Source organism: Drosophila eugracilis, unplaced genomic scaffold (assembly GCF_018153835.1).
Source record: "Drosophila eugracilis isolate 14026-0451.02 unplaced genomic scaffold, ASM1815383v1 contig_649, whole genome shotgun sequence".
Taxonomy (NCBI): domain Eukaryota; kingdom Metazoa; phylum Arthropoda; class Insecta; order Diptera; family Drosophilidae; genus Drosophila; species Drosophila eugracilis.
In genome coordinates this window covers 945,299-962,756 of record NW_024573535.1, presented here as the reverse complement: position 1 = coordinate 962,756, position 17,458 = coordinate 945,299, and the positions used below count along the sequence as shown (strand labels likewise).

Below are 17,458 nucleotides of genomic sequence, written 5' to 3'. Positions count from 1 at the left end.
TTGACAAGCTTTTAGTGTTTATTATTTATTTGTTTTTAAATAATTTAGTAACTACATAGATGATTCCTTAAATCGTAAGTCATAAATCCATGTAATATATGCCATGCATCTTAGTAAGTAATTGTTTTAAACAAAGGACTGGAATATTACAAAATTCTAGGAACGAAATTCACCAAAAAAAAGGACATGTTCTTGCAGGATTGAAGCTCTTCCCCTTGCACTCCGGTTAGCATGTGATAACTAAAAAGATCCTCCGTCGACGGCAGACCATCCACTGAGTTTATTTTGAAAGGCAGGCTTCTGGTCTTGACCACCCCAATTATGTTTGAAGGTAGCTTTGGGTTTAAGTCAGCGTCTCCTCGAGGCAGTACAACATCACGTCAGCCAATTTGTTAAGTAGTGGCTTTACGTTCACTGAGAGTAATTTTTAAATATATTATTATTTCTTTGAATTACTGTAGTTAGCTTACCAAGACAAAGGAGTTTGGGAATGGTTTAGTCGCGGTTACTTATTTCTTTTTCATTATCGTCTAGGTCTGAAAGTGTTCGATAAAAAACAATATTCTAGCTTGTTAGCTGCAGGATTATGTTTTTAATAGTACCCACCTAGGCGAAAGTAATCCGCCAGTAAACCCGAGTCACTTAGAAGAAACAAAAAGCTAGGAAGGGTATATTTATAATAGCCAATAAGCCATCCTCAAGCATAGTTGATCTTCACGGAATACTGTTAGTATCTCTAAGAGTCCTCCGTGAAAACCAACTATGCTTGAAGGTGGAAATTGCTATTATTCATATAACCTTCCTAGTTTGATTTATTTTTCCTCAGGTTAAATTTTCACGTCGGGCGTATGGGTTTCTCCCTTCGATCTTCCACTTTGGCCTACCAAGACAAAGGAGTTGGAGAATAGGTGCCTGTCTGGTCGCGGTTATTTATTTATCTTCTATTCTCTTCTAGGCCTGAAAGCAACCTGTTAAAAAAAAAACAATATTCTACCTTGTTAAGTGTAGGATTTATATTTTTTAATAGAACCAACCTGGACGAAAGTAATCCCGCGGGGAGGAGGACTTACAGCAGACATCGAGGACCCATCTCTATCTGATTCAGAAGCGTATAAAGAGTATATAAAGCATTTGGACAAGGAGACTGAGATCGTTGCAATCGAGAAAAAAGCTATACAAAAAAAAACTAGGAGTAGAATATGAAGCATAGTCAATAAGCCATCTTCAAGCATAGTTGATCTTCACGGAATACGTTTAGCAACTCTAAAAGTCCTCCGTGAAAACCAACTATGCTTGATGGTGGAAATTGTTATTATTCATAAAATTCTCCTAGTTTGATTTATTTTTTCCTCAATAGCCCCCATCTCCAGCTCCTTGGCAAATGGCTTCATATACTCCTCGCACGCTTCTGAATCGGGGTTAGGTTGAGGTTAGGGTTTCTTCGTTCGACGTTCCGCTTCGACTGTAGAAATGTAAGTGAACGAAAATCACTTTAAATTGTCACATGTCAGGTTGCAAGTCATTTGTCAGGGTTCCCTAGATCCCCCCATAGAGTTGCCACCTTATTTATGGGAAAATAAAATAAATACTAGCCTCATGGTTGCGTTATAAATATTCTTAGTATAAAAAAAATTTTATTTTTTTCAAAATATTTAACAAGTACATTTTAATTACATTTATTTCATTAAAGTGTTTTGCGAATTTTTAAGTTTTAATTGCCTTTTTTGCACTTGTTATTAAAAAGCTTTGGATTAATTAATTATATTTTTTGCCATCTTTTGGGGATTGTTAGGGGCACGCCCGATGTTATAGCAAGCAGCTTCAGTACGGTGATACAAGTTTCGGATTCCTATCGGATAGACATAAAAACATACCATCGCCAGAAAGAGCACATGGTTTTTTAAGTTTTACATTAAAGAAGACGAAGGAAAAAGTTTTTACCAGATATTCCACACATAAAAAGGCGCTAAAGGTGAGTAGTTTCCATGGTATCTTATATTAAATGAAACCTGATGCCAACTTTAAGGCGAATGTTCATTCTGTAGCTGGGAAACTAACGACTTAGTTTGTCTGAGATTCTCTACCATAAATACAAAATGATAGGCCAATTTGGACAGAGCAGCCGCCTAAACAGCTGTTCTGTTGACCATTTACCAATCCAAAGGCATCCGGCTGGGTAGATATGTATGTACATAGACACTGAACACCGAATGCCCACACATCAGACGGCTCGTTAGACTTTTGGCCTGCGGTCTGGGCCATCAATGCGTCCGTAAAATTACACCCAATTAAAATAATTCCGCAACTAAGCAATGCAAATTGTATCAAATTACCAATTAATGTGCCACCCCTTTCGGGCCAGGCCAATCTTATGGCCTCGTCCAGGCGCCAAAATGTGACAAATTAAATGCCAAAACATCAAAAGGCAAACACACAGCATGTATGGTGTGTTCAGTGTGCTTTTGTCTGCCTGATTTATAAGCCTTATTATTAGGGCCAACACGGAGAGCAGTCTGCAGTCGGTAGACGCCAGTCTGAAGGCTAATTTAAGTGATTCAAAGTGCCTTTATGTATTGATAGAAACACTGCCGAGTGCCTGGATACATAAGACTGAGTTCACATGCCTATTTGCCCAATACGTTGGCCCATCTGTTTGCATTCGAGTGACTTTCTAGGTATAGATGGTGGTAAAAGGGGGGCTAAATGAGTTAAGAAAAGGCCAGAAGACATCCGAAATCTAAATCGAAATCCTTTAAGAAAGTCCTTGAGGTATTTCCGAAGTAAAAGCCGAAGTAATTGTCAAAATTATTGGGAATAAATTATCCCTCAATTTGGAATGTAACCCAATTCTAAAACAAGGCGATACGTATTAATGTACACAATTATTTTCCAATTTCAAGCTTAAATTGAATTTGGATAACATATTGCCATAAATATATCAAATATTTAGCACGTGGATTGAAATATTTTTCCAACTAAATTATGAAAAATATTTGTATTTACTTTTTCTTATTGAAATTTTCTTAACTTTTCAACTTAGTTTTGTTTTCTTAATTTGCTAAAATAAATCAGTGCCTGCTAAAGGCCTAGCAATTTGCACCCAGATTACCCTGCTTTATGTACACTGTTCTTGTATTATTATTTATTATATATAAATATTTTTGTTGGCTAGTAAAAATGGGCAAAGAGAACTCTTTTCTGTTGCCCGTTTTTATGGTTTGTTTGCCTGTCTTTCTGTTGATTTTTCAAATTTCCAAAACTTACCAAAGGTTGCTTTGGCAGGTATTAAAATTTACTCACTTGCTAAATATTTTGTTAAGAGCTGTCCAACCTTGTTCCTATATGTATACATATGCATGTGTGTGTGTGTGTGTATGCTTGCACTCTTCTCTCTGTGTGTGTGTGATTGTGGTGTTTGTTTGTTTGCGTTTGTTTGGGTGTTTTGCGTGTGTCGCGTGTGAAATGCTTGGCAAACAACTACTAAACTAACAATAAGGACCTGCAGTAATTTCTGGCGACGCCTTTTTCACATACCCTGTAAATTGTTGAGGTGTTAAAAAGGGGATAGTTTTGGTTTTATGAGTAGTTTGAAGTTCTGAGGTTAGTAGACCACAAGATAGTGACAAATAATAAGATAAGAAATAGATTAATATAGAGAAATATTTCTAACTTTTACCGATTAATTTCCACAACTTTACTGATTAACTTTTTGTTGAATTAATAATTCAATAATTTTGTTGAATATTTTTTAAAGATTTTTCTTATATTTAAGACCTTAAATTGTAAATAATGGTCATAGGGTATTTGTTGATCCTTGCGCTTGCCCCCTTTTTTCCTTGGCACTCGTCTGCAAATTGCTTTGTTGCCTCTGATGCTGTCCTTTAACTGCACTTGTGTGCGTTTGGTTGTATGCATGCGTGTACGAGGTGTGTTCAAAAAGTAAGGTGACTCTTCAAATTTCGCGAATTTCAAATTTTTCGATTATCGAAACCTTTTAGAAGTTATACGAGGTGTGTTCAAAAAGTAAGGTGACTTTTCAAATTTCAAATTTTTCAAATTTTTCGATTATCTTCAGTTTTGGGAACAAGAAAAAGTCACATGGGGCCAAATCCGGTGAATATGGTGGCTGAGGCATTATTGTGGTGTTGTTTTTGGCCAAAAAATCCAAATCCTTTGATCCATATTTTTCGATAGCAAAAAATCGCCGAGCTCGCAAAACAACTTGTAACTTTACGCCTCTCACAACCAAACAAAAGAGGATGTTCCATTGAAACTTGGTACAGATGTTAGGGAAGAGTGTACCAATATAACAAAACAAAAAAATCGATAATCGAAAAATTTGAAATTCGCGAAATTTGAAGAGTCACCTTACTTTTTGAACACACCTCGTATGTGCGCTGGTGTATGTGTGTAAGGAAAATCCTTGCGTTAGCAGTAATCAGCACGTAGCGTTTAGTTCATTGTATGTGCGTGCTCATTCGCGTGCCGCTGTATGAGTAATAGTGTGTGTGTGTGTGTGTGTATGTATAGGTGTTGCCCGCCTTTGTGCACAGGTGTTGGTGTGAGTTTGTTTAAACAAAACCCCAAAGCACAAGTTGCCTTCCACTTCGGTGTGATGTTTTTTTTTTTTTTATTTTTGCAACCGCTGATACTTCTCCTTCCCTTTTTTAGCTTGTAATTTTCGCCACCCCCCCCTTTTCACCGTTTTCCCCCCGCATTTTCTCCGTTTTTACCAGGATTTTTTGGCCTCGGGCAGGTCGAGAGCTACTTTTACATAAACACCAACTAGCGTCCAAATAACTTTTAAATGACGTTTGTTTGGGGCGTGTGTGTGTGTGTGTTTGTGCGCCCGCCAAGGGGCGTGGCTTTCGCCTTTGCGTGTGAACTTTGCGGTTGTTCGCCTTCCTTTAACCCCTCGCTGACCCCCGCCAGCTTTCTTCTTCATTCGCACTTTATTTTAAACTTTATTTATGCGATAGAAAGCTGCAAATTTTTGTTTGCGTTTTTAGCGCTGCGACCCGCGAGTGAATTTATTTGCCAAAAACCCCTCCCTTGGCTTATATAAGGAGGAGCAGTGGCAGGGGGCGTGGTTCGTGTGGGCGCCTCGCATTGTTAACTTTATACCATTGTAATCTATTTTTAAGCATGTTATGTGTGCTTGTGCGCCAGAGTTTGTTTGTTATTTTGTGCAAATTATGCGAGCTTAGCGCGTGAGCTGCTTTACTCGTTGTTGTTAATTTTTATTTGTACATGTAGTTGTATCCGCATTCGTATTTGTATTTGTGCGCCCGACAAGCGGATTTGTCGCTAAGCTGCCACCAATCCCCGAAATCCCCTTTTCGAATTCCCCACCCTACGTGCAAAATACTCTTTATGATGTAAGCGATCGTAATTTTTGGCTGCTACTTGGTCGGTTGCTCCTTCAAAAATATTTCAATATTTTCGCAAGCTTTAAAAAAGTATAAGACCAAGAGGGGGGGAGGAGTAGAAGGAAATGGGGGGCGGGGTGGGAGGCTGCAGAAGAAGCTGAAGCTGAGACAAACTTCAATCAAGCACATAACGGGCAACGTGAAACGTGCGCATAAAAACAAATGCCAGCCGAAAAGTATGCAACACTCTCCTGCGTCAGCGTAAAAAACGAATGGGTGGCAGGATAAAGGACCTCCGGCAATTCAGACAATCCAGCGAAGGGAGCAGTGGCAATAACAGCTAAACCCACACCAAATGGCCAGCCATTGTATACCCTTTGAATAAATACATTCATTTCAAGGCAATTCAATTAAACTTGCGAGGATTTTGCCGGCTATAAATATGAAAAGGTAATGAATATTGCATGGAGGTCATTTACATATTTGGGCTTGAGGTTTTCTTTTCTCTAATATATGGTTAGTAAGGCTTATTTTTTTTTCAAATAAATTTTAAACCCTTTCCATAACTTGTAAAGCTTCCTCAAAGAGTATAAAAACTGATTTAACGTAATTCGTTGTTTTAGTTTTGTCTCCGAGTGCATGCCAGTCTGCATGTGTGTGTGTGTGTGTGTGTGTGTGTGTGTGTAAGGTGAATGGGTGAACATGGCGGAACAGAACAGAATGAAATGAGAAGAGTGATAAAGGCGGAGGAGGGGTACCGAGGAACTAGAGCGGAGTCAAGTATCAAGGCATCAGGCGTGGCAAATCGCGACACAGCGGCGGAATTTGACAACAGGCGAATAAAATGAGGGAAAACAGTTCGATTTTAATAAGAAAACTTGTAAGAAAAACAGAAGAGTAAATGGTAGTACGTAAACTATTAGGAATCCAAAAGTGAAAGAGAATTTAACTTCATACTTCATCCTTACTTTATTAAGTGACATCAAACCATTTCTGATTTCTGTGAACACATCTCATAAATTAACGTTTAAAATCTGACAAAAAGGAAGTTTCAAGTATAAATATATATATATAGTTATTTCCCATATAAGCAGCAAAGTTTTGTCGCCTGAACTTTTGGCATATTGTGATTACTGTCCCGCTACGTTGTCTTTCATGACTTCTCTTTACGTATGTGTGTGTGTGTGTGACAGTGTCGTTGGTGCTAACGGTAAAGGGAGGTGGGAACTGCTGCGACTGGTGACTGCTGAATTGGTGACCCCGACACTACTTGTCCTCCAAGCCGCCGCCACTCCAGCAATTCAACAAACGCCAGCGACATGGCAACATGGCGACAACAACAATTACACTGGGAAAAAGTGAGATGTTGTGGGAAATTAAATTTTAGATAAAAGAAGTTATGATCAGATTGATATTAACTTTGATCTGTAATAGAAATCAAATTATTGTTCAACTAAAAGTTTACCTCATGAAAAACTTAAAAGAAGAAACATTTTCTTGCCGTGTTTATAACGGCAACTGTAAAAAAAAAGAACAGAAACAACCCGCGCGGGGAAAACTACAGCAACATGCTCACGTCGCTGACGACGTGTCTCAAGTGTGTCCCCCCTAGTGAGTGCCTCTCTTTCCCGCTCTCGCCCCCTCTCTTTCTGGCCACATATGGCCCTCCCTTGCCGCCCAATAGCCCTGTCCCTGTCCCATTCGACTCGACAGTAGTGTTTGTCTGTTGTAATTCACGAAATTGCCAGCAATCGATATAAACATCAACTCTCAATGCGTTCTGTCGCCGTCGCCGTAGCCATCGCCCCCTCTCTTTCTTTATACCGCTCGCTGTCTCTTTCTGCGCTGCATTGTTGTTGCTGTCGGCTTCTGCCAATGATCCTGTTGACGTTTTGTTTTTGTTTCTGTTGCGCCAGGGAGCTAGTCAAGTATCGAGTATCGAGTACTCGAAAGGAAAACAAAAATTGTTTGCCTGGCTTGTTTTTATTTTCATTTTAGTGCTGGCGAAACTGACATTGATGATGATTATTGGGAGTAAATAGAATTGAAAATGCCACCAGTATCCTTTGCTCTCCTTGCCTCCGTTTTCGAGGCCCAGGACACGTGTGAGTATCAACATCTATCCTGCCGGCTATATAGACCATCCCCACATCCCTCTATCCCGGCTCTCATCCTCCTCTTTCTACCCATAATGCGCGGAAATAAATTGCAAAATCAATTGAGCGGTAAAATAGTTTCCCTTCGTCGAAGATAACAACAACAAATCGAAAGTCAATGCTGCTGCCACACCCACACCGCCTCCGAAAGACGGAAAATTGAAGTCGGGGGAAAATGGGAAAATAGGAAAACAGGAGTTGAACTCTACTTACCACTGACATGGTAACGAACAGAACTCTGAACTCGCTTTATTTCAAGCCTGGAAATCGAGGAGAAAGGGGGGCGTGGCACTGCGAAAGTTGGAGGAGCAAAGGCTTATTCGTTATAAGGTTTGGCTTTAAGGAGTCTTAGCAATATTCATACTTATCCATGATAATATCAGATGAAGAGATACGAGGTGTGTTCAAAAAGTAAGGTGACTCTTCAAATTTCGCGAATTTCAAATTTTTCGATTATCGATTTTTTTGTTTTGTTATATTGGTACACTCTTCCCTAACATCTGTACCAAGTTTCAATGGAACATCCTCTTTTGTTTGGTTGTGAGAGGCGTAAAGTTACAAGTTGTTTTGCGAGCTCGGCGATTTTTTGCTATCGAAAAATATGGATCAAAGGATTTGGATTTTTTGGCCAAAAACAACACCACAATAATGCCTCAGCCACCATATTCACCGGATTTGGCCCCATGTGACTTTTTCTTGTTCCCAAAACTGAAGATAATCGAAAAATTTGAAAAATTTGAAATTTGAAAAGTCACCTTACTTTTTGAACACACCTCGTATAACTTCTAAAAGGTTTCGAAAATCGAAAAATTTGAAATTCGCGAAATTTGAAGAGTCACCTTACTTTTTGAACACACCTCGTATATGCCTGAAACTACAGCAGCTTTATAGTTTAAACTATAACTTAACTTATCATATATATAATTTTATTAGGACTTTCAAAAATGAACATGTTCTACTGTTAGCTAATGGCAATTTCTAGCCAAGTCTGCTGCATATATTTAATCTAATTAAAATCCAGCGAAATACCCCGTAATTATCCCCACTTGTCGGCGACTTGTTGCATACTTTAAGGAGCCTTTAAGCTGTCGCCTCGCTGAGAGTTGGTCGCATTACGCATTACGCATACGCCGCATTGTGCTGCGGCGATGGCTGTGGATTCATTAAATGTTATAAACTCATTACGCGTTTTGTCTGCCCGAATGGTTATTGGAGGGGGTTGGTGCTGAGGGGGTAGGGGGGCTATATCAGGAGGGTGTTGAACGAGTGTTGTTGGTTTGCTGTAATAACCACAAAACATCTGCGAGGGCCACACACACTCTCACACAGTTGCAAATGAAAATCTTTGTGCAGAATTAATTAAGTAAACAATACGAAAATTGTGGAAATTGCTTTGAATGCGTCCCCAAACACTCACACATAAGCCCCGCCGCACATACACACACACACAGTCGTATATGTATGCAAAAGTTATTGCCAGCAGCTGTTGTTGTTGCTCTTGTTGTTACACATTATTATTATGATGCTGCTTAATAGGCAACGCAACTGTGGGCCAAGGGGCGTAGAGTGGGCCGTTGTAGCCCCTTTGGACCCCCTCATAGCAAGCCCGGCCATTGTCTGCGGCAACAATTAAGCCGCACTCTGCCTTAATGATAGAGACACATGAAGAAAATGGCCAAAACAAAGGAGGCCAAACTCCAAAGTGCATGAAAGGAAATTCAAAGAAAATGGCTAGGAAAAACCAGCGAAGGCGGCAAGGATTCTGTGGGCGGATAAAAACTTTTGATCATTCATGAATATTAAATCGGAATAAGCGATTCTCCCACTTTGCCAAAAATCAAATGAATTTCATTGGAACAAACGAACTGAATTTGATTTGAATTTTCTTAGGAAATGCTGTATTTTTAATTTTTAATTTTCTTTTAGGTTAATATAAAACAAGCAACTTGGACTAAGTTAATCATTTTTTACAAAACAAAGGAAAAAACTACAAAAAGGAAATTCAAACTCAAACAAGCAAGCCATGAAGAAAATGTTTCTAATGGACTATATTTGTATTCGTTAAAACATTCATTCTGTGCTTATTTCTCAACAAGTCCAAACGTCATTTTAATTTGCTAGAAAATCAAATTGAACAAAATTTTGTGCTCATTTTTCAATGTTATTAAAATTATGGTAAGTTTCCGTGAATTTATATTAATGCTAATTGCTAGAGTAACCATTAACTATCTAATCTTTGTCATCTTCTTTTTGATTTTCTTTTAGGTTAACATAAAACAAGCAACATGGACTAAGTTGATGCGTTTTTACATATAAAAAGGGAATCTACAACAATAAAAACCAACCTAAAACCAGCAAGCCATGAACAAAATGTTTCTAATGTCGTCCATTAAATGAAAGTTTCATTCTGGGCTTATTTCTGAACAAGACCAGATGTCATTTTTAATTACCTAGAAAGTCAAACTGAACAAAATTTTTTGTTACAGAACAAATTTTAAACTTCATTCAATTTATTTTAGAATGTGGTAAGTTTCCGAGGAGGAGTTTGCTTTGCGAGGCTTACCATTGCCTTTCTAATTTTTGTTATATTCCTAGCAGCTTTGAATTTTACTCGCCATTCGGAGAACTCGAGTGACTTTCAACCTTTGAAGACAATCTTTATGACCTTGGACTTTTTAAACTGGATGCATGATCATCAAAGCCAAAGTTTTTATATATATTTGATGTCCACAGTTGCCTTGCAGCTTTGAATCTGATAAACTGGCCAGGGTTTTAGATGAGGTGTCTCTGCTTAGTCTTGAGGCACCTCAAGTTCCTCCCAGCCAAATAAAGTTGGATTTGGATTTGTCCAACTGCTCGAAGGTGGCCAAGTCAATATACCGGAAGACCGAGCACATTCATTCCCAGCCCTGTTGTATGTGTTCTGAATGACATTTGTCCACTAAAAGGCAAAGATCAGAATGGTGAAATAACTATTGGCCTGGCCGATATTCTGTTGACAGCCATTAACTCGATTAATATCTGATTTAGGATGATTTGCTTCTTGTCTTTGGTATTCCTTCGGCGCTTATATAGGCTATTATATAACCGCCCTGAGAATACTGAAGCCAAGAAACAAACCATCTTGAAGCAGATACACATCGAGTTGATTGGCTGACCGTCAAGGGTTTAAGTCATGATGGCTTAAAGAGCAAGGACCACTTTTCTGATATATCTGTGAACAGCTGGGATTGCGCGGATATCAATTAGCACACATACGATAGGTGCTAGGAAGGAAGGTGAAAGAATTTCACGAGGATCGCTTTTATTACCTTTAAACAGCTGGCAAATTCCATTCCACCGTAAACCCAGAAAGGCCTTACATTGCCCTGGCCAACAATAGCTGTACTCCTCCAGAACAATTTTAGTTCCATGGCAGACCTTTTGGACACGTCAAGCACTGTAGTCAACAACCTTTTATATGATCTCTGATAATTAAGACCAAATTATTTATTGGTAAGTCTGCTCGTTCAAAGTCATCATTGCTATTACAAAACCTATTTTCTGGTTCTGAGATAGCTAGATTTAGATCGAATTTTTATAATATTGTTATTTCTTTTTTAAATTAACTTTTCTAGTGCTGCGTGAGAACGTTAACTGTGCTCAAATTCAATGGAGGTTAATTATTAATCAAGTCTTGAAAATGTTTCCTGAATGCCGAAAGAAGATTTCCTCGCTGGAAATTGTCATCCAGCCTTCGGACATTGGGTTAATATTCAGAAAGAAGAGTAATGGGAACTAATGAGCTGGAAACTGGAAATTAAAATAGACTTACACATAATTTAAGGTTGTGGAGTTGAATATCCATTCTAACATATTTTGTAAAACTCAGAAGTGGCAAGAAAGGTGTTCTGTTAAGTAACAAATCAAATTCCCACGAGTACTCATTAGAGCAGAATGAAACTTTAAGCATGAAAGAAGTTCTTAAGATTAAATCATTATTTTCTGAATATTTAACAAACTTAGATTTCGTGTACTTATACTTATTAAACACCTTTTTACGTATGTAACACTCGTATGTTTTACCCCTTAAAAATGTATTAACTGGCAACTAAAATCATCATCAGATCAAACCCATCTTGTCAAATGAAATTTCAAAGAAAGAAGAAATACAACATAATCAAAGCCTAATCTTCAAAGTTGTATTCTTCTCCCTACCATTTCAGCATCGATCTTTGTCGAGCTTCCATTCCGAGCATTTATCATCGATTCCCAAGCTTTGAGATACATTCCAATCTGCACGTCTTCTTTAGTTTTCTTCGAAATCTTTGTCTTCTGTCGGATTGATAGTGTCGAACATAAAGTTGACATTGGGGCCAGCTTAAAAGCCACAGATCGATATGCAAATTGATCGACAGCCAAGAGCACAAATTGCCAAAACAAAGCGAGAAGAAAGACGGGAAATGGGCGTAGAAATAGAAACAGAAATAGAAACAGAAACAGAAGACCAAGCTTTGTGGCTCTCTGGCGAAGACAACGAAATTCGTTTGGCACTTTACTTGCGCATCATTAGCGTTCTTCTCTCTTTTTTTGCTTTCGTTTAACACATATTGGTTAGAAAGCTCGGCCAAAAAGTGGGAAATGGTTGGTGGAGTGGAGTGCAAGGGGGCGGGATTATTTTATGGTTTATCTCTTGTAAGCTGAACATATTTTATGAGCGCGACATAAAAAAAAACAACAGCGTTTTGGGTCAAAGTTTGTAAGTTATCCGCCATTTGGGCTGCCCCAAATAGCACTGGGAAAAATGTTAAAAAATATTAAAAATTAATAAAAAATAGTTAGAGGTAATAAGTTTTTAAATATAATTTATTTGAGGTTTTGTTTAAATCTTTTTTCAAAAATAACCCCTAAAACAACATTAATCTGTTAAATATTTTAAAAAATAACTAAATAAATTCCAAATAAATAATACACAGCTTATCCATTAACCAAAAAGTGTTTAAAATTAATCCAAATCCTAACTTAAGTTAACCCTTTCTCTCACTGCATCGAGAAAGCGTGTCCCCAGATCGACTCCCTCTGAAGTTTATGACTGCACTAAAATTAACCTATTCGATCCGAGATGAGGCCTGAATGCGCCGCCTTGTCTTTCGGTTATTTTTATTATCGATTTCGATGCGCGGCGTTCGGTTTGCTCAGCTGCCAAAGTAAACTATAAACTATAAGCTATAAACTGTAAACTGTAAACAACGGCCATGACAAGTCGGAAATTCGACGGCTACCGTTTGCTGGCTTCTATGTCAAGATCAGTGGAGTGCCCGAGTACCGAATTCCAAATACCGAAAACTAAAAACTGAAAACTAAAAAACCGACAACCCAAAGCCGAATTCCCAGCCGAAAGAAATCGAAATCGAAGTCAAAAAGTCGTTACAAGCTTTTTTGTACTTTCACTTGTGCAAACACGCGGCCAAGAACGCCGGAGATGTTGAGAGCTAACGGAGAGCAGGGTCATCAGCATCAGTTACACTGAGCGAAAATGTGTGGCAGGTATAGATATGAAAACTATATAAAATGATCAAATGGTAAATAAATTCATTTCATTACCGCAAAAACAAAAACCTAAGCGTACGTTCATCGTAAAGTTAGAAACATTTTTAAGTAGCTTAACTTCTTAACTTATTCTTATTAATTTAAACCCTTTTTAGATTTAGTTTGTTAAATATTTACATAATATTAAAGGTGGTTCTTAAGGTCAAAAAAGGTTTGTTAGATGACCAAGCAAAAACCTCTAAAGCTCTCCTAACATTTCTCTCTGTGTACTTCTGCATCACGATCATCAGCGGAATGATGATCATCGTGTTTACGGGTCTGTTGGAGTTACAAGCGAGTCGGGTTCTTCAGTAGCCAGCCACGGGGCAAGCTAAGCGGTCCAGAAGTGCGTCTCTTCCGTGTTCAGTTACCAGATCACTCCCCATTTCTTAATCTTAAGGGGCCATTCTTTTATTTTTTTTTTGTGGAGGTGCTCAGTGTGGTGTTCTCTGTGTAGTTTTCGGTAGTGCATGACCCAAAGACCGCATGACCGGTCACGTGACCCACCTGCTGCTCCTTGGCTGCCTGCTCTGCCTGCTCGGCGATGTTGCGAGAATCGAGGCTCTCCACCGCTGGAGTCCCATGATGAAGGCCTTTCGGTATCTCCAGGAGACGATGCTTCGTAATAGTCTGGAGCGGGCTCATCTTAATCATGGCATCGTCTTCGAGTGCCGAACTATGTGAGTGGTTACAAATGTTGCTCAGTTATTGTGATTTTACATGATTCTTTGATTTAATTTGTAGTAAAATATATTTTTAAAGTTTTCCTTTGATGTAAAAGTGATTATGATGATGATAAGAGGCTTTCCTTATCATCGCGACTATAATAAAGTTTCAATTCTCTTCCAGATCAGCTAAGGATTTCGGGAACGAAGTGCATTTCAATCTGCAACTGGGAGATCTCCGAGGATTTCGTCGGTTGGATCCCAACAAAAAGTTGGCCCTCTTCTTGCACGGATGGAATGACCAAGGCAGCAAGGACTGGGTTCAAGAACTGTTGCTAAGTAAGGGATTAAATATTTATTTTCTTAACTCAATGAAATGTTACAAGATGTAAAAGTTGAAATAACTTAAAAGATCAACCAACTAAAACTTATTTTTTATCCCCAGCCTGGACCCTTTTCGACTCCAATTACAATGTTTGCGTGGTGGACTGGGGAAATCTCTCGCAGAATGACTACAAGTCCGCCTCCATGTCTATCTTCGATGTGGGTCTGACGGTGGCTGGGATAATTATGGCCTTGGAGGAACTGCGACCCAATCACTTCCATCGGAGCAACGTGACCTTGGCTGGATATAGTTTGGGAGCTCATGCCGCTGGATATGCGGGGGCAGTGTTGGAGAGTCAGGTGGAGCAGATCATTGGATTGGATCCCGCTGGACCTCTCTTCTCGCTGCCCGCCGAGGTGTCGCCCAAGTACCGCTTGGATCCCGGCGATGCCCAGTTCGTTCAGGTGCTACACACCTCCGGAGGTTCCTTGGGGACCAGTCTGAAATGCGGACACGCTGATTTCTATCCAAATGGAGGAAGGGCCCCGCAGACGAACTGCAAGATGTTTGCCAATCTGCGCGATATGCAGAACACCAGTGAGTAATCATTACCAAATCTCCAAGTTATTTCAGCTTAGAAAGAAATCTTTGTGTGTGGAATATTTTTTTAATAGGTGATAATCGATTCGAATATACGAATTTAGGTATTGCTATAATAACGTTGCTGCGTTAGTTTTTATACTTCAGTTTTACTTTTTGTAAACTCAAGAAGACGAGCAGATTGGAATAGCTCTTAAAGTTTCGTAATTGATGAAAACATTGTTTTAAGATTAATGACAAAATGTTTAAGACAAGAAAAGAATATTAAAGATTAGGTTTTGGGAGATGTATTTGCAATTTTATTTAAAATATTGAGAAGATTGTTAGATGTTTTGATTACATTTTCATAATTAATAAATATATTTTTAGTATGGAGAGAATTTTGTTGTTACGTTAGAGGCCTTAGTTACATAGCTAGTTAAGGAATGAATATTCTTAAAAACTATTTAAAATATGACATGATGTACTATGATAAGATTTTTTATTAATAATTCTTTATCTTTCTGTAGATCCCATCGCCTGCAGTCACTCGGCGGCAGCTATTTTCTTCCGGCAATCAATGGATCCCGAGTATCCGTTCGTGGGCTACGAGTGCGGGAGCTACCGGGAATTCTCCGCCGGATATTGCGATGGGAACCGGAAGGCGCGCTTCGGGATCCATTCGCAGAGGCGGGCGCAGGGGAGCTTCTACTTCCGCACCGCCTCCCAACAACCGTACGTGCAGCGCCGTCAGACGAACTGGCTGAGTGGGGTGGGGCGCATGGTGTCGAGTGGTAGGGGGACCAAGGTCGACCAGGGAAGCCCCCTCGTACTACGCCTCTGGACAAATAGCTGGCGACGGCGGCAAAGAGCGAGAAAGCGACAGCGGAGGGAGAGAGATCGCTGCGCGTGAATTAGTTCCTAGACTTTTGTTAGTGTTATGAGGGCCGTCAAATAAACGCAGCCTAAATGTATGCTCTCTTTTTTCACAGCAAAGGGCAGCCCAAGGGTTAATAATCTTAAGTTTTACGTTGCTGAAGAATTTGTTGATGTTTGAAGGAACAAATTTACCAACAAAGAGGAAGTTCTGAAAATTTAAAACTAAGATGTATGCATCTTTTCGAATATTCCCTCATGATATAGTTATGAGCTGGAAATAATGAGAATATTTCATAAAAGTTTTCCTCATTCGGATAGAAAGAAATTCTTTAATCGTTTTTAATTCCTATATAGACATTATCATATACCCGTAAGTTCGGCGAAAGAATATCAAGTTTCTTCGTTAGCCACCCAGCTAGCAGTAAATATTTCCGTTCAATTTGGCAGCCAGCTGGTTTTAGCCATGTTCTTGCTAACTGCACAAAATAAAAACAAGAAAAGCAAACACACATGGAAGAGTCGTTGACTTGCAGCCACAAAACGGCGAAAAGTCGGCTGCATTTAACAGTTAATCGTAAAGGAAAAATGCGAAAAAAGGACGAACGAGAACGAGCAGCAGAAAACAATAAACTGAAATTCAATTTTCGCATTGTAAAACATAATTTTCTACAAAACTTGACGTCAGCTTGGCCCGCTTTTTGCTAAAAGGTAGTTAATATTTTTGCAGTCCATTGCGGCCGTGTCCCGCTTCCTCTCTTTAGCCACCGCCTCTCTTGGTACACTAAAAATAAACATTTACTGAAATTTTAGAAGCCATTTTTTCTTGCCAAGAAGGGATTTGCTCTGGCTTAAAACATTATTATCATAAAATTAAATTAAATAACAAATTTATATTTTTAAAGGCGTTTTTAAACCTTGAATTAAATGTAAGTTTTCTTTAAGTGTACCTATCCCGTTGTACATTCCACTCGAGTTGTTCTTGCTTTTTCCCGTTGCTCCTTGCCACCGTAGTTGTTGTTGTTCTTGTTGTTGTTATTTTTGTTGTTGCTCCGCCTGCTGCTTCCTGTTTTGTAGCTGTTTTTGAAATTTATGGCGCCGTCGTCGCCTCTGCCAGCTTCGCTGCCGCCGTCGACTTCTTCGCATGAGTTATGCGCTTTTTATTTCCAGCTCCTGGCCACGTTAAGTGTTAAATTGTTTTATGCATGCACGTGTGTGCGAGCGAGAAAGTGGAGGGGGGCATAAGGGAGTGAGAAAAAGAGCGCAAGTTCGGACTTGCCATTTAATTATGAAAGTTGATTTCAAGGAGCAGCAAGGGAGTGAGAGAGAGAAGGACAAAGGAATGTTTGTGGTCTTTGGTCAAGTGTTAGACCAAGACAGCACTATCAGCAGACTAACGGGGAATGCTAGCTGTGAAAGGAGCAGCAGACAATACTGTTATCTCTAAGGGGTCTATGCAGTAAATTTTCTCACCTTTTTAAAATAGTTCAGTTGATTGAAGATGTTTTTTAAGATTTTGCAAGAAAGTAGACTTTAATATTGCGATTATTAGTTAATTAAATCACCAAGTTTTAGCATACTTTTTGTCATTTAGGAAAATGTGATTTCTGAATAAAAATAATTAAATAATATAATAATCAAACAGAATAATAATCAAATAATATATATATATATGGGTAAATAATATTAATATTCAGTAAGGAGAAATATAAATTTTCTGCTTATGTTATGTTATTTAAATTATAAATGTGATAATAAGCATAAATTAATATATTTCCTTTGTGATTTTCGAATTTAATAACTATTCCTATTAATATACGGCCTGCCATGTTTTTAATTTAATTTTGCCAACTTAATAATAAGTAAGCTTAAACACCCCTTTATAATCCCTCCTCAAGCTTAGCGGTCCTGCAAAAGTGT

At 38.8% G+C, this 17,458-nt stretch overlaps 1 protein-coding gene and 2 long non-coding RNA genes across 3 annotated transcripts; 2 read left to right on the top strand and 1 right to left on the bottom strand.

Moving 5' to 3' along the window:
• On the bottom strand, nt 1-1,495 carry LOC108103114. The gene is made up of 4 exons (XR_001772206.1): nt 1,035-1,495; nt 607-968; nt 471-536; nt 1-414 (listed from the first exon to the last, which is right to left on the bottom strand). It is a non-coding gene; the product is annotated as an uncharacterized LOC108103114 (long non-coding RNA).
• A 404-nt stretch (nt 1,496-1,899) lies between these two features.
• LOC108103115 lies at nt 1,900-12,041 on the top strand. Its single transcript, XR_001772207.2, has 5 exons — nt 1,900-1,972; nt 9,452-9,700; nt 9,791-10,050; nt 10,124-11,020; nt 11,143-12,041. It is a non-coding gene; the product is annotated as an uncharacterized LOC108103115 (long non-coding RNA).
• A 1,378-nt stretch (nt 12,042-13,419) lies between these two features.
• Nucleotides 13,420-15,636, top strand: LOC108103116 (lipoprotein lipase). Its single transcript, XM_017208482.2, has 4 exons — nt 13,420-13,773; nt 13,943-14,097; nt 14,204-14,680; nt 15,193-15,636. The coding sequence occupies exons 1-4, from the start codon at nt 13,580-13,582 to the stop codon at nt 15,573-15,575; spliced, it is 1,209 nt and encodes a 402-aa protein (XP_017063971.1). The 5' UTR covers nt 13,420-13,579; the 3' UTR covers nt 15,576-15,636.
• Nucleotides 15,637-17,458: the final 1,822 nt, after the last annotated feature.